The following is a 21,381-nucleotide window of genomic DNA, read 5'->3' as shown; positions in this document are numbered from 1 at the left end:
TTGCCCGCTGCAGGGTCGCTGCCTCCTGCCCTTCCTTCTGCTCTCCTGTCTCCAACCATCGCCCTCTGATCCTAGCTAGGTACCTTTCTTTTCCAGATTTGTGGTGTTAAATCACTATGGTTTTACAGAGTGAAAATGGTTTTCTAGGGGAGAAGACCCTGGAGCAGGTTCTCATAATTGTAGGATAAAGTTGTACATAGTGATACCGGTTAAAAGTGACTGAATTTGAACCCTGACTCCCACATGGTGTCTCAACATCCTCATCATATTAATGGCAAAAACTGCAACTACTTTTGCACCGACCTAATATAAAATGGAGATAATAATAGAAGGTGGCTCGTGTGATTTTTGTGAGGATTCAGTAAGTTCAGAACAGTGTCCTGGCATACAGAGACCTTGATAATGAATTAATATGGACCCTTTAATTGTGAAATGTTTGAGACAGAAAGGATCTCTGAGACCACCTAGTCAGGCCTCCTACAGGTGCGAACATGGAAGCTGGTGACATACTTGAAGTCACCTCATTCCAGCTAGAAGCCAGGCCACCTGACTAGGAGAGAGCAGGCCATTGCTCTTTGCCCTGACTCTGGTGGGGTTCTACATTTCTGGAGTTCTCTGTTTTTTGTTTTTGTTTTTTTTTTTTTTTTTTCCACCCAGTGAGGCTTCCCTGAAGATCATGCTAGACATCCTTTATTTCTATGGCCAATTGGTCATTTGGTTGACAGAAACACATCAGGCACTGAGTATGCCCCAGCCTTGTGTCAGACACTGGAATACAAAGGTTTTTAATTGTCATTTGCCAATTTTATTGCCAACATATACAATTTTAATCACCCAAAGAGAGGTTGTAAAGCATTGTGGCCTTCCCAGTTTCAAATCCTAGCTGTGCCCCTTACAAGCTGAGTAACCCTGGGCAAGTTACTTTGTCTCTTTATGCCTTGATTTTCTTACCGAAAATGGTGATAATAGTACCCACCTTGCAGGAGGAGGGTAGTCTACGGGAGTTTATAAAGATGAAAGGAGTTAACGAATATAAAGAGCTGGGAACAAAGCCTGGCTCATAGTAAGCACGACATAAATATTAGCCATTATTATGTTTTTAGAACACTGTGTTGTCCAAATAAAATATGTGGCTATGTAATTTAGGCCCCTTTAAAACTTTTAAAACAAAAATGCACAAAGAGATTGTAAGAAAGAATGTCTGAAGGAAATGGATTGTTTTCTTTTTGTTGGTTTGTTTTGGTTTTTGTTTTTTAAGATGGAGTTTTGATCTTGTTGCCCAGGCTGGAGTGCAGTGGCGCGATCTCGGCTCACTGCCACCTCCACCTCCTGGGTTTAGGCGATTCTCCTGCCTCAGCCTCCTGAGTAGCTGGGACTACAGGCGTGTGCCACTGCACCTGGCTAATGCTTTTTTTTGTATTTTTAGTTGAGACGGGGTTTCATCTTGTTGGCCAGGCTGGTCTCAATCTCCCAACCTCGTGATCCACCCACCTCACCCTCCCAAAGTGCTGGGATTACAGGCATGAGCCACCGAGCCTGGCCCAGAAATGGATTATTTTCTAGGCTGGGAGGGGAGTGTAGCTATTAGGGCAGAGCCTCACATAGCACTGCACCACAGGAAGTGAGCCACAGATGTGTACCTGGGACTCGCTGGTGGAAAGAGTGGCTTCTGGTGGTACCACCTCCACTTTTCTTTTCTTTTCTTCGTCTTCTTTTCTTTTCTTTTTTTTTATGAGACTGGGTCTTGCTCTGTCTCCCAGACTGGAACGCAGTGGCACAATCTCTGCTCACTGCAGCCTCGATCTCTTGGATCAAATGATCCTCCCACCACAGCTTCCTGAGGAGCTGGGACCACAGGTGTGCACCACTATGCCCAGTTAATTTTTTAAATTTTTCGTAGAGACAGGGTCTCACTATGTTGCCCAGGCTGGTCTTGAACTTCTGAGCTCAAGCGATCCTCCTGCCCTCGGCCTCCAGAAGTGCTGGGATTACAGGTGTGTGCCGCTGCACCTGGCCCACCTCCAGTTTTCTACAATCCTAGAATGTCTGAGCTGGGAGGGACCGTGAGTCTTCAGAAGAGGCCCACATCTTCCAGGGTCAGTGGTCCTCAACCCTGGCTGCACAGTAGACTCACCTGGAAAGCCTGCAAAATTCTGACGGCAGGGTCCCTTGAGTCAAGGGCAGTGGAATCTTGGGAGGTGGGGACGAGGCAGACATGTGTGTGCTTCAGAAGCTCCCCAGGTGATTCTAATGTGCAGCCCGGATTGAGCAGCCTGTTAGGGGCTGCCTGCTTTGTGACTGCAAACTTCACAAGATCCTTGGCCTTTCAGCTCGGTTGTTAATTAATGAGCCTTTCGGGGTCCAGGGATTTTCCTGGATGGGTTTCACTGGGCCACAGTACTTATTTATTTATTTATTTAGCACAAAGCACGTGTGCACCACAACACTATGAGATTGGTATTATTATTATCCTCATCTTACAGACAAGGCAACTGAAGTCCACAGAAGAGATGTACCTTGCTCAAAGTTACATCCCCCGAAGCCCCAGAGTGGGGATTTGAACCCAGGCAGCTGGTGCCCGAGCCCTTGCTTTTCCCGTCAGTGCTCTAGTACCTGGCCGGGTGGCCTTGCAGTTTCCCAACTCTATTCTGGACCTGGGAGCCCTTGCTGTTGTGTGCAAGGCAATTGGGCGGGTGTTCAGAAGCCCAGTAGGGCTACAGGGCCATGCTTGGTGGTGTTGGAACCCATTTGCTTCTCACAGAGGAAAACTGTATTTCTCCAAGTCACAAGTACATACCTTGAACCCCTGCTTCCCTGACCAAGAGATCCTGGGGGTGTGGATGGGGAATGGCAGCCTCTGCTCACAAGGACCCTGGCAGTCTAAGACATGACCAGCTGAGTGGGTTCAGTGGCCTTTTGTATCTGAAGAATCATAGCATCTTTAGAGATTGTGACTTGCTGCATGTTACATTTAAATCTGTTCACTGATGACGAAAGCCACTGCTTTTTTTCAGAGCTCATAGACATCATAGCATTTCTAATGCCTTAGAAACATGATTTATGAAAACGGCTGTCACATCTAAAACTCTGAAGGAATTGGATGTGAATGTAAAAACTAATCTCTCTTGTATATGCACGTGCTGACCACCATGTGTGTTGGCGGTGTGGGTGTTACGATCATTACTGTTTTCATGCTTGGATGCAGAAGCGGGGAATATTGCTGGAAGCTTTGTTTGGGGAGGGAGGTCTCCCAGCAGTGGGGTGGTTCCCACCTCACCCAGCAGCTTCTTATGGCAGGGGTGTCCTTGGGGATAAATATCATCAAGTGTTTTGTCTTCGTGCTTTTTTTCTCTAATCAAGGAAAAGTTGTCGAGACACTCTTCATCCACAGAAAGGCCATTTTGTTCGGAGTTACCCACTCTCCTTAATCAGGAGTTCATTCTTTAAATAGTTTTGATACTGTTTCAAAGGCTTTGGGGCTGATTGGAAATCTCAAGGTTGTTGTTGGTGGTGGTGGTGTGTGTGTGTGTTTCAAAGCCTTTCTGACTGAGTCCGTCCCTCCCTTTAGGATATTTTTGAAGTCTGGGAGGGGAGGAGAGAAGCAAGTTTAGAATTGCATATGGAGTGACTGAATGAGCAATTCTGAGGCTGAGGAACAGCATGGTTTAGAGAGACTATGACATGGGCAGCTCTTTTCTGGCCAGGCCCTGGGACCCTGCAGACTGAGCTCCGATAGCCAGGTCCCAGTCCTGGCTTGACCAGACTCCTGAGAAAGGGTGGGCAGGCCCTCAACATCTTTGGGCTTACCGTCCCCACTAGGGTGGAAGGTGGAAGGTCACATTGCCAACAGTTAAGAACCTGGTTGGGAGGCCGAGACGGGCGGATCACGAGGTCAGGAGATCGAGACCATCCTGGCTAATCCGGTGAAACCCCGTCTCTACTAAAAAATACAAAAAAACTAGCCGGGCGAGGTGGCGGGTGCCTGTAGTCCCAGCTACTCGGGAGGCTGAGGCAGGAGAATGGCATAAACCCGGGAGGCGGAGCTTGCAGTGAGCTGAGATCCGGCCACCGCACTCCAGCCTGGGCGACAGAGCAAAACTCTGTCTCGAAAAAAAAAAAAAAAGAACCTGGGCTTGGCATCAGGGCGACCTGGGTCTGAGTCCTGACTTTGCTCTTTCCTGTACTTATGTTCCTGGGTGTGGTACTTAACCTCCTAGAGCCTTGAGATCCTTGGCTATAAAATAGATGCGAAAATATCTCCCTCCCAGACTCAGTGAGACCCTGCCTGCGAGTTGCTTCACCCAGTGCCTGGCTCATGTGGGTACCCAGTACACCGGAGCTGCCACGGAGGGACTGGCTCATCTTCTCTCAGCCATGGCAAGGCAGGAGGGCACTCTCCTAACTAATGGAGGGGCAGGACATGGCTATGGCTGGATGGGACACTCCTCCCAGGCTTGCAAGTGTCTGAGAAGGATTGCACCCCTTACTGAGATGAATATGATTAAAGAAAAAGCACCTGAAAATAAGCAGCGTTCCCATGGACTCAGGACTGGCTGAGTAATATTTATAGGACTCAGTGTAAAAATGAAAATGTGGGCTCTTTATTTTAAAATGATTAAGAATTTCAAGATGGGGACAGCAGAGCATTAAGCATGGGGTGCTTCTAGGCTAAGTGTGGGGTCCCCAAAGCCAGTCCTGGAGGGAGCTGTCTCTGGTGAGAGGCATCTTGCCCTTCTGGTGTCCTATTTCCGTTCTTGCTTCTGTGGATTGAATCAATCCCCATGTAAGGCCATCTCATTGTTGATCTTCCTTCTGTCTTCCTGTCCCCCAGGGCAAAAATAGAGGAACATCTGGCCAGGGTGGAAGCAGTAACAAAGGAGATAGAAACAACAGGAACCTACCAACTGACGGGAGATGAGCTCATCTTCGCCACCAAGCAGGCCTGGCGCAATGCCCCACGCTGCATTGGGAGGATCCAGTGGTCCAACCTGCAGGTGAACTTCCTTAGACCTGAGCAGGAGAGAGCTGGGGGCAGCCAGGCCCTGAGCAGATGGCTTGGAACAGCCACAGAGAGCTGTGCCTAGGCCTCCTGGGACTGAAGCCACGGCCCTGGATCCTCTCTCACATTCCCGAATGTTGAGATGGGGCACCTAGGGTCCCTCTCTAGAAGCCTTGAATCCTGTTTCAGCACCAGAGTTTCTAGCTGCCCGTTCTCTATTGTGTTAAATTCAGGAGACTAAATGCCATCATTAGAGTAAACCACCATCTTGTTTTTATTACTCTTGAGGCCATGGTGCTGCAAGACGTGTTGTTTTCCTCGAATGCTTGAATTCTTGGCTCCAAGAGAACATTTTATTTAGCCTAGCCTCCTAAGGCCGTCTTTTTGTTGGGGAATCATTTGTTGCAGGATAATATTGAAAGCTCCTGGACAGAGAAATCGATTAGAACTGCCAGTGAATCCAACTCTGGCTGTGTAACATGTGCTGGTGTGGGAAAGGACCTAGCCTGGGGCTGTGGGCATCCCGATTCATGTGCTTTCAAGTCAGGTTTTCTTGGTATCCTGGCTTTGCTGGGATCATCTGAGTGGAGTTGCCTGTGCTCCCCCAGTGGGCAGCTATGAGATGGGAGTGGTGGTGCAGATGGGAGGCTGCACTCTTCTGCATGGTGTTGAGTGTTTGGGTGTTGAGTGTTTCGGCTGCTCCATTGCTTCCCAGTGACTTCTGATCAGCCTCAAAGCCTCTGTCTGCCCAGTCTTTGATGGGCATGGTCTGGATGGGCTGTTGTAGGTCTTCGATGCCCGCAACTGTTCCACCGCCCAGGAAATGTTTGAACACATCTGCAGACACGTGCGTTACTCCACCAACAATGGCAACATCAGGTCAGTGCACGTTTCCCAGGGCTGCAGAGGGGCTTGCCTTGCCTGAGAATCTCAGCCAAAAGACTCAGCACTTGGGTCTAGGGGAGGCAACTCCAGCTCCAAGAGAAACCAGAGAGAAAGGAAAAAGAGAAAGACTCAGGCTTCTTCGGGGACCTCCAGTAGTGAGCCCAGCCCCTGTGAGCTCAGCTCCCATCGGCAGCCCATGCCCTTGGTTTCCTTCTGACGTGGAGCCATTTGGAGGGGATGGAGAATCTTTAAGTAGTAACTGCTTCACTATTCAGGGTTAGGGCTCCCATGTTTTAGAAGGGTTGGGATGTTAAGAGATTACCTTCCTCTCCCAACCAAGGAGATCAAAGCTAATAGGACTGAACAGCTCATTCAGTCATTCATTCATCTTTTTGTTCAGCAGCACTCAGTGCCTACCTAATGCAACCCAACACAGGACTAGGCTGGGGAGCAGGAGGAAGGTGGGGTATGGGGGGTAGGAGGCAGAGTGACTAGAACCCTAAGACGCTGCTCCAGCTGCCATGAGCCTACAATCTGCACTAGACAGGCATCCAGCTAACTCCACTGCAAAGAGGGAGACATAGGGCAGCGAAGGAAAGACTGTGGCAAATCAGCTAAACCTGCCTGCTGGATGGGAAGGCCCGCTTGAGGGGGTGGGCCCTGGGTCTTGAGGGAGGGCAGGAGGAGAGGGCATGTCAGGAGGCTGGCTCAGTCAGCTCGGGATCAGGGGCTGCAGAGCAGGTAGGGTGGAGGGGGAGGTAGGGCCATTTCAGGATGGCTGGGCCCCCACCAGGGCCAGGTGGTAAACAGCACTGTTCCTGTCCCGAGAAGGTCGGCCATCACCGTGTTCCCCCAGCGGAGCGATGGTAAGCACGACTTCCGGGTGTGGAATGCTCAGCTCATCCGCTACGCGGGCTACCAGATGCCAGATGGCAGCATCAGAGGGGACCCTGCCAACGTGGAATTCACTCAGGTACCCAGCCCAGCCTCAGCCCCTGGCCCTTGAGGCAGAGAGCTCCGTGGTGAGTGAGTGACAGAGTGGAGCCCAGAGGAGACACGCAGTCCGGGCTTGCAAACTCACGGGCCTGTCTTGTTCCCTAGCTGTGCATCGACCTGGGCTGGAAGCCCAAGTATGGCCGCTTCGATGTGGTCCCCCTGGTCCTACAGGCTGATGGCCGTGACCCTGAGCTCTTCGAAATCCCACCTGACCTTGTGCTTGAGGTGGCCATGGAACATCCCAAGTAAGTGGGCTGAGGGTGCTAGGGGCAGGGGTGAGTCAACACACAGCTCTTCTCCTTTCCTAAGCAAGGCTCCAGCCCTCAGGCCCCTCGCCATACCTCCCCTAAAGCCCAGCCAGCAGCAGATGACACTCAGGGGGCTGGCTTTCAAGGACTCTTTTGTCACTGTTGCGTTCTGCAGCCATTCTGCACTGGCACCTCGGGCCTCAGACAGGATGATTTGTTGATGCTGAGGGGAAGCAGAGGCTTAGACGCACGCGGCCCCAGGAGCTTGAGAAGCAGTGACTGCAGGGGAGGAATGCGTTGAGATTCTGGAAAGGAGCAGCTCAGGCCTCTTCTGCCCTCCTGACAACGCTCTTAGCTGTCCCTCTCCTGTTGGGGGCATACAGGGCTCCAGTGACTTCAAGAGTCCCACTGGCCCAGCCCCTGCTCTAGGCAGTTCTCATAATTGCAAAAATACCTCTGCGTATTGAGATTTACTCTCTAGCAGACATTGGGCTGGGCTCTTCTTCCTGGCCATTGAATGAACTGAATTCAGTCCCAACTTACAGCTTGTGTACTCCCTGTTCCCTTTGACTGACATGCTCTTTCCTCCGAATTTTTCTAGGCTCATTTCTTCTTGTCAAAAGGCATTTCCTATAATGCCATCTCCAGTGAGAAGGCTCTCTGACCACTCAAGCTAGAGGAGGGCCCCCTTACCCTCAGTCTAACACATCATCTTGTTTTTATTTCTTATGTATTTGTTTACCCATTTATAATCTAGAGTCTAGACATTAGACTATAAGCTCCTTGAGAGTGGAGATCTTTTCTTTTCTGTTCACAATGTATACCCAACAGCTAGCACAGTGCCTGGCACATAGTAGGTGCTCAGTTATAAATATTTGTGGAATAAATGAATATACAAGTGAATGATGTTACTAGCTTTATAATAATTCCATGAATTTGATGCTATGATTTCTATTCTGATAATGAGGATGTTGAGGCTCAGAGAGGCTAAAAATATCCCAAGGTCACACTGCTAGTCAGTGGTGAGGCAGAACTTGAACCCTGGCTTTCTGACACTGGAGTCCTTAATTGCTCTATTGTGTTGCATTCTCAGCATTTAGCACAGAGCCTGGCACATACTTGATGCTTAATATAGGTTTGCATGAATGAATGAGTGCATGAATGCATAATTTAACAAATGGCACCCTGTGTGTCCAATACGTCTCTCTGGCTGGGATTAACTCAGAATCGACTCTTGGAAAGGAGTTTTCTTGTTTGACCCTTTCTGAAGCTTTTTTCTTGATAGGAAGGTGGGGGGGTCAATGGGAGGGCAAAGGTGCAAAAGTGAAGCCCCCAGCACCAGACATGGCGGTTCACACCTGTAATTCCAGCACTTTGGGAGGCCGAGGCAGGAAGATTGCTTGAGGCCAGTAATTCAAGACCAGCCTGGGCAACGTAGTGAGACTCTAAAAAAAATAATAATGAAAAAAATTAGCTGAGCAAGGTGGCACATGCCTGCAGTCCTAGCTACTTGGGAGGCTGAAGCAGGAGGATCGTCTGAGCCCAGGAGTTAAAGGCTGCAGTGAGCTATGATTGTGCCACTGCACTCCAGCATGAGACCAAGTCAAAAAAAGAAAAAAAAAAAAAAAAAGGAAGGCCCCAGTTAAATTGTGTCTGCCTTTTTGCCAGATATGAGTGGTTTCGGGAACTGGAGCTAAAGTGGTACGCCCTGCCTGCGGTGGCCAACATGCTGCTCGAGGTGGGTGGCCTGGAGTTCCCAGGGTGCCCCTTCAATGGCTGGTACATGGGCACAGAGATCGGAGTCCGGGACTTCTGTGACGTCCAGCGCTACAACATCCTGGAGGTAACACAGGCAGCCCAGCTGGCCAGCTGGAGGTGTGGGCCTGGGGGTGGCTCCAGGGACTGACTCCCCGCTATCACTCTGCCTCTGTAGGAAGTGGGCAGGAGAATGGGCTTGGAAACGCACAAGCTGGCCTCGCTCTGGAAAGACCAGGCTGTTGTTGAGATCAACATTGCTGTGCTCCATAGTTTCCAGGTATGTCTGGAGTTTTGTGAGTCTGAAGACTTTTTGATTAGAAGCTCATCGGATCCAGTGACTTATGTGATGCTTACTTTATAAGTCAGCCCCCTTGCTCACTCTAGAGGTCCAGCAACAGGCAGCTCTTCACCTCCCAAGACTGTTCAATCCCTGCACTTGAGCACTGAATTCTGTGCTCTCTCAATCGCTCTAGGACTTCACTCCCGAAAATTTCCCTCGTCTCTCTGTATCATCAATTTCTGTCTCTGCTGAGTCATTCCCAGCAGTGTACAGACATGCTATCCTAGCCCCATGTCAAAAAATAAATGAATAGCTAACACGTAACTCCTGCCAAACCTCAGGCTCCCTCCAGCTACTGCCTCACCTTTCAGCTCCTTTCTACAGCAAAACTATGGAGAGATCTCATTGCGATTCCTCATCCCCCAGCTGCTTCAGCCTGGCTAGGTGACAGAGGGAGACTCCACTCAAAAAAAAAAAAAAAAGAAAGGCCTCCCTGACTATGCCATGTAAAATGATGCCCTCGCCCCACTGCCAACCTGTTTCTCTGTGTTAGTCCTTTAACCATTTTATTTGTCTTCAAAATACTTCCTCATACAGTTCCTGGCATTATATAGGACATCGACTTTTTTTACTTTTCCTTTTTTTTTTTTTTTTTTTTTGAGACATCATCTCACTTGGTCACCCAGGCTGGAATGCAGTGGCATGATCACTGCAGCCTTGACCTCCCGGGCTCAAGTGATCCTCCCACCTTAGCCTGCCAAGTAGCTGGGACTACAGGTGCACACCACACTTGCCTAATTTTTGTATTTTTAGTAGAGATGGTGTTTTTCCATGTTGCCCAGGTTGGTTCTGAACTCCTAGCCTCAAGTGATCTGCCTGCCTCAGCCTCCCAAAGCTCTGGGATTATAGGCATAAGCCACTGCACCGGGCCGGCTTTCTTTATTGTTTGGTTTTCCCCACTAGAATGTAAGCGCCATGGGGCAGGGACCTTGTCTCTCTGTTTGCTGCTGCACTTCTAGCCTAGAAGAGTGTCTGGCACATGGTAGATGCTAAAATAATGTGTCTTGGAAGAATGAATGGTGAGGGCCACATCCACGTTCTGGCCTGGCACAAACTGGGTCTTCAGTCCTGGTCTGATGCGTGCATGAATGAGTGATGCTGGGAGGGGACCTACGAGCTGTGGCTGCTCTTGCTTGCTGTGTGAGGGTGACAGCCTCCACCTCCTCTTAACAGCCACTGGGCTCCTGTGTAGGGCTAAGCCCTCTGGCCCATCTGCTGTTCTTACCCACGGAAACACTTCTCTTCCCCGTGGGAAGGAGGCCTGAGATGTAGGAAGATACTACTTTAGAAACCACAACCATTGCCATAAAGCTGACAGATGCCCTGGAGACCCCACCACTGGGCAGTCATTCATTCATTCAGCAATGTTTTACTCAGCGTTTGCCTGGCGCTGGGCACTAGACCGGGCTAAGGATGTGAGTGGTGAACAGAGTACAGATGAGCACACACTGTTCCGCCTGACTGGGTCACCCCATAGGCAGATCAGGCCTGTGCTTGATCGGGGAGGGGAAGATGGAACAGGAAGAGCCCCTCGGTGTCTCGGGAAGGGCTGGCCTCGCACCACACATCCTGACTCCTGGGGACTCCCAGCACCAGCCCTGATGCTGGCAGGATGTGGATACGTCCCAGAAAGTCCGTGAGCCTCTGCTGTCTCCTGACCGTGGCTGACTGTGTCCTTCCACTGCGTGAGTGTCTCCAGGACTTCCTCACCACCCTTCTTCGGGGTAAACTTCAAAAGATGGGCCCTTGTTTCTTCTCTGTAAAATGGGGATAATAGTGCCTCCCTTACCTGAGGATTGTAGGAGTTAAGTAAAAATGCATACAAAATGTTTAGCTGCACTGCCTGGCCCATAGGGAACACTCGGTAAGCAATGATTTTCTTACTATTTATTATGTTGTCATCACGATCATGGCTACCACTGAGATTTTTTTTTTTTTTTTTTTTTTTTTTTTTTGATATGAGCTCTCCCTCCGTTGCCTAGGCTGGAGTGCATGGTGTGATCTCGGCTTACTGCAACCTCCACCTCCTGGGTTCAAGCAATTCTCCTGCCTCAGCCTCCCGAGTAGCTGGAATTACAGGATTGTGTCACCACGCCCAGCTAATTTTTGTAATTTTAGTAGAGACAGGGTTTTACCATGTTGGCCAGGCTGGTCTCAAACTCCTGGCCTCAAGTGATCCGCCTATGTCTGCCTCCAAAAGTGCTGGGATTACAGGTGTGAGCCACTGTACCCATCCCGTAGCTACCACTGAGCTTAGAACGGATCTGGCACCCAGGAGTTGCTGTGTCTCGGAAGAATAAATGAATGAGAGCCCACGTCCACAAGAGTGGTGGCCGGACTTACATATATACATATATAACTTATATATGTCTACATAATTTACAAGGCATGGCTGGACTTCCCAGGCCTGACACCAGCTGGGTCCTCTCATGCCTCCCTACCTTGACTCACGCAGTGCTCCACTCAACCAACTTGCACACCTCTCACAAGACTCCCCTCCTCTCAGGAGCCGCTCCCGAAATTCCCTAACTCGCGCTGGGCCTCTGTTTGGCATTGTGTCCTCTCCTCTGCCCTTCCCCAGCACCTTTGCCTGCCTCCATCAGGGTTTCTGTCAGGCCATGTGAAAATGACTGATTTTCCCCTGCTTCCCCACTCAGTTAGACTAGACTATAATGCATAGAAGGGGTTGTGTCTTTCCCTTCTATAACGCTGATGCCTTATGCAGTGCCTGGCAGATGGAAATTATAAGAGCAGCTAACATTTATTAAGCACCTACTATGCTTTGCTTATTTCAGCTTATTGCATCGTTTCAACAACCTCATGATGTAGGAACTTTTTTTGGAGACAAGGTCTTGCTCTGTCACCCAGGCTGGAGTGCAATGGCATGATCATGGCTCACTACAGCCTCAACCTCCTGGACTCAAGCAATGCTCCTACCACATTAGCCTCCCACGTATCTGAGAACACTGGCATGTGCCACCACACCTGGCTCATTTTTAAATTTTTAATCTTTTTTTTTTTTTTTTAGACGGAGTCTTGCTCTGTCACCCAGGCTGGAGTGCAATGGTGCGATCTTGGCTCACTGCAACCTCTGCCTCCCGGGTTCAAGTGATTCTCCTCCCTTAGCCTCCTGAGTAGCTGGGATTACGGGTGTGTGCTGCCACCATGCCTGGCTAATTTTTGTATTTTTTAGTAGAGATGGGGTTTCACCATGTTAGTCAGACTGGTCTCAAACTCCCGACCTCAGATGATCTGCCTGCCTTGGCCTCCCAAAGTGCTGGAATTACAGGCATGAGCCACCACACCTGGCCTACTAATTTTTAAATTTTTATAGAGATGGGGCCTCATCATGTTTCCCAGGCTGATTTCAAACTCCTGGGCTCAAGTGATCCTCCCACCTTGGCCTCCCAAAGTACTAGGATTACAGGCATGAGCCACTGCACCTGGCCATTATGGGAATTCTTATCATTCCCATTTTACAGATGAGCAAACTGAGGCTTAGGGAGATTAAAGAATTAATAGCTCAAATAAGGAGCCCAAGTTTGAACCACTATGTTAAACAAATGTCTCTTGACCGAATGGGTTGCCACAGACATAGAAGCCAGTGGCTGCCTTGCTGGACCATTCCATGGGGTCAGACCCCACAGCCCGTAATTTCAGACTGTGAGTGATTCGTCTCCCATACACTACAGTTCTCCCAATGCTTCAGACCTCCCCACGGAGGGGTCTGGCTCCTTCTTGGCTGAGGAGGCTACAACCCCAGGGAAGTGACTCTTAGAACTCTCTACCTATAAATGGACAGGATGGTATTTCCTTTACCTGCCAAAAGGCGCTGTGGTTTGAGTTATGCAGATCCAGACAGAGCCATCTGCTGGGAGTCTGGGGAGACCTGTGGGCATGAGAGGCTGGGTATTACCCCCAAAGGGACATGGGACCTGTGGGCTGACCCTGGCTAATGTGCTTCCTTGGGCTCCGTCAGAGGCTCCACAAGCACCTGCCATTTGGGTGTTTATTTTCAGCAGGCGGGGAGAGGGCCAGGAGGAGTTGCTCTCCCATGTTACAGATTGCCAGGCCTTCCCAGGCACCCTCTGGGAGCCCTGCAGCCAACCAGCCCCTCTCCCGATTCCCCCACCCTTATCTCCACTCCCCTTCTTGCCTTCTGATATAGAAGCAAAACGTGACCATCATGGACCACCACTCAGCTGCAGAATCCTTCATGAAGTACATGCAGAATGAATACCGGTCCCGTGGGGGCTGCCCGGCAGACTGGATTTGGCTGGTCCCTCCCATGTCTGGGAGCATCACTCCCGTGTTTCACCAGGAGATGCTGAACTACGTCCTGTCCCCTTTCTACTACTATCAGGTAAGGGGCCTTCCTCTCCTCTCCCTCCTGGGGGCTCAGGTGTGGCTGTGTGTGTGTGTGTGTGTGTGTGCACCTCATGGTTACACAGGCAAGGCACAAGAGGAGGCAGGGATATGTTGTTAAAGCTTTCCAGGCTTCACTCAAGGATGCTGAGCAGCCTTTGTGCATTTCCACGGAGAGTGGCACTGAGGGAAGTGCCTTCCACTGCACCCCTAGTGGCCTGTGGCTCGGATGGGGGGTCTGTCATTACACCTGCCTCCACGGGAGGGTCCGGCAACAGTCACCCAGCAGAGTGCTGAGGCGATTGGCTCCTGAGTCAGATGCTATTGATTCTGCTACTTCCTAGCGATAGGGTCTTGGGTGGGTCCTTTCACTGCTCTGAGCCCTGATCTTCTCATCTCTAAAAGGGATGGGCTTCACTCCACGACAGGAGTCCAACTCGTATTGAGACGAGTTCCTTTTGTGCCAAAAAGAATTTAAGAAGAGCTTCCTGCATCTACGTGACCTCACATGCAGGGTGACTGCATGTCCTAGATTCTTGCCTGTTGTAGTAGCAGCTCCTCTTGCTCTCAAAGGTGTCTCAGTTGGGACTGTACATTATGTCGTCTGCCTGGTGATAAGATGCTAAAAGAAAAAGGGAGCGCAGCTTGTGCCTTCCAGGAGGACACTGATGAGAATAAGAGTCAGCTGCCCCCCTCGATGTGCAGGCTCCATGCCGGGCAGTGGAGAGGCAACTGGGGGAGAGGCAGCCACAGCCCTCCCTTGCAGGGGTTCAGTGATGGGGGTGGGATGCAGGACAGCCTTCTCTCCCAGGCTCATGACGGGTGCCAAGGGTCCTCTACCACTCCAGCATCCGCAAGCCGAGCCAAGCCAGGACCCCGCCCTGCCGTCACATCTCCTCTCTTTTCTGAAGGTAGAGGCCTGGAAAACCCACGTCTGGCAGGACGAGAAGCGGAGACCCAAGAGGAGAGAGATTCCGTTGAAAGTCTTGGTCAAGTGAGTGGCAGTGACTAGTAGTGATGTGTGAACTGTGTCTCTTCCTTCTAGTCAGCGTCTGCCTCCAGTCCTTGAAGGGCAAGGAACACAGGGAATGGATATTCTTTTTGCTTTTGTTTTTGAGACAGGGTCTCACTCTGTCACCCAGGCTGGGGTGTAGTGGTGCCATCACAGCTCACTGCAGCCTCTGCTTCCCGAGCTCAAGTGATCTGCCCACCTGAGCCTCCCAAGTAGCTGGGACCACAGGTACAAACCCACGCCTGACTAATTTTGTTTATTTTGTGTAGAGATGGGGTCTCACAATGTTGCCCAGGTTGGTCTCGAACTCCTGGGCTCAAGTGATCTTCCTGTCTCAGCCACCCAAAGTGCTGGGATTACAGATGTGAGCCACTGTGCCTGGTCTGGGAATGTATATTCTTCGTGGAATTTGGCTCCCAGAGGTCCAGTCGCCAATTCCAAGGGTCCCCTGCTGCCATTGTTCCAACCTTCTCTCGCCTCCGTTTTCCCAAAGGGGCCTGCAGTAGTGGGTGAGGGGAGGAGAAGGGTGAGTTGTCACGGTGCATGGCTGGTGAGAAGCGTAGCTTGCTTTTCTCTCAACCTACCCCACATTAAACTCTGTCCTGTCCCATTCCCCTGGTCCCCCATTTTCTTCTGGAAGGCTGACTTAGCACACAGCACCTGCCTGTCTATCTGTCCCCACAGAGCTGTGCTCTTCGCCTGTATGCTGATGCGCAAGACGATGGCATCCCGAGTCAGAGTCACCATCCTCTTTGCGACAGAGACAGGAAAATCAGAGGCACTGGCCTGGGACCTGGGGGCCTTGTTCAGCTGTGCCTTCAACCCCAAGGTACCGGCTCAGTGGGATGGCTGTTGTTTTATCTGCTTGTGTGCAGGGGAGTCTAGGAAAAGTTAAAACGGTTTCCCCACTCCCGGATGTCTCAGAACCTTGGATGTGCTAATGTACATGATAAATCTGGAAGAAAAGGGAAGACGTGTGCAGGGATTTCCAAACTTACACAGCAGATGAGTTTTTCATGGTGTTCTGGAGAACACATTTTGAGGAACACTTTCACAGTGAATCCAGGCCTCAATATACATCAGTTATTCTAGCTGAACTTTATTCAGGTTCACTGAACACCTGCTCTGCAGGATGCAGTGCTACATGTGAAAGGGGGAAGAGATGAGTAAGCTGCAGATAAATAAGAAAAGGCCACAGAGGGTCTGTCTAAGTTCTATCCCCTGCCTTCGGCACTGACAGATAAAATCCTACTCTTAGGGATTGGTGGCCCAATACTAGGCCAGCTCCGGGCTTTGAGGATCTCACAGTGAGTGACTCAGGACCAGGCCTTGCCCTTGGGGAGCTCTCCAGCATACACTTCCCTCTACCCTCCCAGCGCCCTGCAAAGCAGGTGTCAATGTCATTGTTAATGCACAGAGAAGGAACCTGACTGTTAGAAAGGTTGATGGGTTTTCCAGGGCCACACAGCTTCTGGGAGATGGATGTGGCCCTGAGGACAGGGCACATGCCAGTGTAATGCCACGATGACGTGAGCTGTGATCTGTACCATGTAGAGGCCTAAGCCAAGGGGGAACTGACTGATGACCAGGTCAGCTAGGTCACTGAAAACACCTCTTGGGTCCAAGCCTCCCCTGCCAGCTCCCAGGAGTCTGGAACTGCCAGGAGGGTGGTGGCAGGCCCCCCATCCTTAGCTGGGTGAACCTGGATAGAGCAGCAAGACAAGGGCACAATTCCCCGGCCATTCCCTCCAGGCACAGCTGTGACCTGCTCATTCCAATTCTGTGGAAATATTTCCATACACATAGAATTGCAAGTAGCAGTGGACATGGTGAGAGGCGTTTAGACGTGGGAAAGGCAGTATTTTGGAGACAGAGCTTCCAGGGCTTGCCGATGGGTTAGCTGCAGGGCTTGAGCGGGGAAGGAGAATCATGGATGATGCGTTCAAATCGGTTCATTCACCTCTCTGTGCCACGCCTGTGCCAGGCCCTGGGAGAGACAGATGAGCACAGATGAGCACAGGAGCCGCAGACTGGGGACAGTGTGGGAGGAAGCCCAGGGTGTCTAGGCAGGGTAGGGAGGGCCCTACTGGGAGCTGAGAGTTGCTGTCCATCCAGGTTGTCTGCATGGATAAGTACAGTCTGAGCTGCCTGGAGGAGGAGCAGCTGCTGTTGGTGGTGACCAGTACGTTTGGCAATGGAGACTGCCCCGGCAACGGAGAGGTGGGTGGCCTGAGGTCTGGATGGTCTAGGGGGTGACCACACACAGGAGGACCCAGGAAAGGGTCTAGGGGATGCAGCATGTCCTATATAGGGCGTTTGGGTGTCACTGCTCAGGCCACTCTGGATCAAGTCATTTGCTGGCCTCTGTCGTAATTATTGCCATATGGGTGGGCCCCCTTTCCTATGATATATTTAATATATTTCTGTGAGTGCCCTACCTGTTCGTATTTAAAAATTCATATTTAAAGGAAACTTGTATCACTCTCACAAAAGGAAAATAGCAAAACATAAATTCAATGAAAACAAAATGAAATTAATGAATTTTAGCTAGATACTATTTCTAACCAAATCCTACTCTTTCTTTTTTTGTTTGTTTGTTTTTATTTTATTTTTTTGGTTTTTTTTTTTGAGATGGAGTTTTGCTCTTGTTACCCAGGGTGGAGTGCAGGGTGCGATCTCGGCTCACCGCAACCTCTGCCTCCCTGGTTCAAGTGATTCTCCTGCCTCAGCCTCCCGAGTAGCTGGGATTACAGACACGCGCCACCACGCCCGGCTAATTTTGTGTTCTTTTTTTTAGTAGAGATGGGGTTTCTCCATGTAGGTCAGGCTGGTCTCGAACTCCCGACCTCAGGTGATCTGCCCACCTCAGCCTCCCAAAGTGCTGGGATTATAGGTGTGAGCCAACATGCTCAGCTATCTTTGTTTTTAAAAAAGCGTGATAGACAATGAGAGAGGTATTAAAGGTCTATTAGCACCAATTCGAGACTCTTTCTCCAGTGCTCAGAAGAATGAAAATATTATTGAAGGGGAATAACTAAAAAATAAATTATGAAAAGGGAGTAAATACTCACCCTGGGATTTGACGCTAGTTCTGCTGGGTCACACACCTCCTGGGATCGTCTTCGGTTCCTGGAGAGCCAGCCTCATTTCAGAGACTATAGGACCAATTGCTGTTGCTTCTACCAGGTTCCAAACCAGAAGAGAATCATGGCCCATTAGGAGGCCCTCTGGAGATGCCCTGCTATAAGGCAGGCCCCCTCTGCCAGGGCTGGATGGAAGGAGGCCAGGCTGTTCTGGGTCTCCCACCAAGGGGCAGGTTGTTTATGTAGTTGCTATAGTTTAGCTGGAGTGAGAGACAAGCTAAACTTGTCAGCTGACAACCAGGTCCTTGGCCAGGTGGCCCCACACGTAAACCAACTTCCATTGTGGGCCGTGAACCTTCTCCTGCCAGCTGTGGCCAGGTTTCCAGAAGAAAGGAAAAAACAGTGTTTTTATTCATCCTGGCCTGAGAACTCTGTTGTTACCTCTCTTTATAGAAACTGAAGAAATCGCTCTTCATGCTGAAAGAGCTCACCAACAAATTCAGGTAAAACTTTTCCCCTCGTTCTACTCCTCCTAGCCCTGCCCTGTGGACCCAAAGTCTGGGTTCAGGAGATGGAACTGGGTGTGCACAGGGGGTCTTCTCAGAGCTGACCAGGCACAGAGGGACCCTGGGTCTAAGGTCTGTACTCACAGTATGTCAAGGGTCAAACCACAGAAACCAAGTCCCTCTCACAGGTCTGTAGGCCAAGCATGGGGTGGTCATGGGAGTTGGTGACAAGGCTCTAGGGTCAGGGAAACCAGAAGGGGATCCAGCTCCATGCTCCAGCTAGAGGGGGAGAGTCTGGGGCTGGCCCTCCAGGCTGTTGGTGCTGGGTGCTGGGTGCCAGGTGCTGCTTGCATGGGACATGAGTCTCTGTGTGTGTTCTCGGGCAGGTATGCTGTGTTTGGCCTTGGCTCCAGCACGTACCCTCGGTTCTGCGCCTTTGCTCATGACATCGATCAGAAGCTGTCCCACCTGGGGGCCTCTCAGCTCACCCCCACGGGAGAAGGGGATGAGCTCAGTGGGCAGGAGGACGCCTTCCGCAGCTGGGCCGTGCAAACCTTCAAGGTCGGTTCCCAGCCAGAGCTGCTCCACAGCAGGGACATGACAGGGAGCATTCATGCCTAGGACCTCTGTGCTGAACATCCCAGGTGCCATGACCTCTGCCTGTGGTCCTGCAGATGTGGTCCCAGGCATGGGCCAGGGCCACTGACCTGAGGGCGCAGGTCACTGCTGCTCTCCCTCAGCCCCCTAGAAGAGCTCCACCTTGTGCACACTACTCTGGGGAAGTAGGTGGCACAGGTACCCCCGTGCCCTTAGGGAGCTTCTAGTTTAAGGACTTTCCCCCACTGACTACCTAGGTTGCCTCTTAACTACTGTGTCTGTTTCAGTCTCGCAGCCATAGAGAGCCTGGGCACAGGCACCACACAGTGGGCCCTCGGCAGATGCTGCCCCCTTCTCTCTCCACCACCACTTTGGATCCACTCAGTGTCTCCATAGCTATTTATTGCGGTGGTTGGCCCTAGTCATTTAGGGAACTCATCAGTCATGCAGAGTGTCACTCACTGGTGGTGCTTAGGATTATCAGTGTGCATCGGGGCAGGCTTGGTTCCAAAGCCCGGGCCTCCTCCATGTGGTTCCACACCAGGAACATGGGGACAATCAGATCTCTCCCAGTGTGGGCATGAGGATACAAGGTCATGTCAATATTGGCATTCATAATGGCTGGGCACAGTGGCACATGCCTGTAATTCAAGCACTTTAGGAGGCTGAGGTGGGCAGATCGCTTGAGCCCAGGAGCTCAAAACTAGCCTGGGTAACATGTGAAACCTGCCTCTACTGAAAATACAGAAAATTAACTGGGCTTGGTTGTGCATAATTGGTGTCAGCTACTCAGAAGGCTGAGGTAGGAGGATTGCTTGAGCCCAGAGAGGCTGGGGCTTCAGTGAGCTATGATGGCACCACTGTCCTCCAGCCTGGATGACACGGTGAGACCCTGTCTCAAAACAAAAACAAAGCAATATTTATAATAGAAGCAATAGCTACTATGTGCCAAGCCCAGGCACCTCTTTGAGTCCTTGCTGTCACCCTATCAGGTAAATGTGCTTAGAAGTTACATGAAGCACATGGCTCAGTGTTTGGTCCATGGTAAGGGCCTAAAAAGTGGTAGCCCTGGTGGTGTGGATGCTGCTGCTGCTGACCATTAACCCCGGTCTGCTCCACCTTCTTCCAGGCAGCCTGTGAGACGTTTGATGTCCGAGGCAAACAGCACATTCAGATCCCCAAGCTCTACACCTCCAGTGTGACCTGGGACCCACACCACTACAGGCTCGTGCAGGACTCACAGCCTTTGGACCTCAGCAAAGGTACCTGCTTCTCTACAGCACACAGGGCTTGTTTGTCTGAGCCCTGAGCCCATGGTCAAGGAGACCCCCGGGTCTCCTTCTGAACAGAGACAACTGGCCTGGGCGCCTCCCTCTCACTGCATGCAAGAGCCTGTTAGGGTGCAAGACTCAAGGCGCTGAGGGAGGCTGTTTCAGGAGGGAGCCCCAGGAGGGCGGTGAAGAGAGAAGGGGACAGCATCTGCTGAGGGCCTACTGTGTGCCGGGCACTGTGCGGGGCTCCTGGCCCACATGGGCTAAGTGAGCCTGGACACTCCTGGGAGAAAGGCACAGAGGGAGAAATTGCAGTTCAGGGAGGTGAAGCACCTTGCTAGCCTGTGGCCATGTTGGGGTCTGAGCCTCCGCTTTCCAGCCGCAAAGGCAGCCAAGGGTCGTGAAGAAGGCATCACAGAGGCGATTCCAGGCTGTAGTGGTGAACTCTGCACTCTGCACCCCGGGTGCTGTGCCGTGTGCCCTGACAAAGGTAGTCCTGAAGGTTTCTACATATTTAAGATATCCCCAATGTCAGCGATGCTCTCCTGTGGATCCCAAGCCATGGAGATGTCCTGGGGCTTTTGTTTTTAGGTTCCTAAATTGAATTTCCCAACACCTAGAAGCAATACCTAGAAGCTGCCCTGTATCAGATCAAGGACCTTTCTTTTTTTTTTTGGGCGGCGGGGGACAGATTCTCAGTCTGTCGTCCAGGCTGGAGTTCAGTGGCGCGATTCCCACTTACTGCAACCTCCGCCTCCCGGGTTCAAGTGATTCTCGTGCCTCAGCCTCCCTAGTAACTGGGACTACAGGAACTACCACCATGCCTGGTTTCAGTATGTTGGCCAGTCTGGTCTCAGACTCCTGACCTCCAGTAATCCACCCACCTCGGACTCCAAAAGTGCTGGGATTACAGACATGAGCCACCATGCCCGGCCTGGACCAAGGATCTTTATTTGTGGAATACAACGAAGAAAAAGAAAACCTCAACGGCCACCTCAGCAGCACGCCCCAAGTGTAGTGTCCAGGTGTCACTGACTCAGACACCTGGGGGCTTCCCCTACCTATGCTCAAGAGCCACTTTGCCATTTCACTGTCTCTGTGTCCTTCGCAGCCCTCAGCAGCATGCACGCCAAGAACGTGTTCACCATGAGGCTCAAATCTCGGCAGAATCTACAGAGTCCGACATCCAGGTAAGGGAAAATGCAGGGCTTCTCGGGTGATGCTCTGTCGATTTTATTCTAATGAATGAAAGGCCAGAAGAAATCAGTCTTTGGAGGGAGAGGAGAGGAGCCTCTGCTGGCATTAGCAGCCACACTGTCAG

At 51.0% G+C, this 21,381-nt stretch overlaps 1 protein-coding gene across 1 annotated transcript in view; it reads left to right on the top strand.

Annotated features, from left to right (window-relative positions):
* NOS2 (nitric oxide synthase 2) overlaps positions 1–21,254 on the top strand; it is a 34,248-nt gene extending 12,994 nt beyond the window's left edge. The window contains exons 6-18 of the mRNA XM_026447109.1: positions 4,832–4,994; positions 5,787–5,878; positions 6,716–6,857; positions 6,986–7,125; positions 8,797–8,971; positions 9,062–9,163; positions 13,395–13,589; positions 14,503–14,585; positions 15,288–15,432; positions 18,140–18,189; positions 18,579–18,753; positions 19,919–20,051; positions 21,172–21,254. Coding sequence (XP_026302894.1) covers positions 4,832–4,994; positions 5,787–5,878; positions 6,716–6,857; positions 6,986–7,125; positions 8,797–8,971; positions 9,062–9,163; positions 13,395–13,589; positions 14,503–14,585; positions 15,288–15,432; positions 18,140–18,189; positions 18,579–18,753; positions 19,919–20,051; positions 21,172–21,254 — 1,678 coding nt within the window. The remainder of the gene's footprint in view (positions 1–4,831; positions 4,995–5,786; positions 5,879–6,715; positions 6,858–6,985; positions 7,126–8,796; positions 8,972–9,061; positions 9,164–13,394; positions 13,590–14,502; positions 14,586–15,287; positions 15,433–18,139; positions 18,190–18,578; positions 18,754–19,918; positions 20,052–21,171) is intronic.
* Positions 21,255–21,381: the final 127 nt, after the last annotated feature.

The sequence above is a fragment of the Piliocolobus tephrosceles genome, chromosome 16, assembly GCF_002776525.5.
Source record: "Piliocolobus tephrosceles isolate RC106 chromosome 16, ASM277652v3, whole genome shotgun sequence".
In the NCBI taxonomy this organism is placed as follows: domain Eukaryota; kingdom Metazoa; phylum Chordata; class Mammalia; order Primates; family Cercopithecidae; genus Piliocolobus; species Piliocolobus tephrosceles.
The sequence above is the reverse complement of the archived record's forward strand: the minus strand, read 5'-3'. Positions and strand labels throughout refer to the sequence as shown.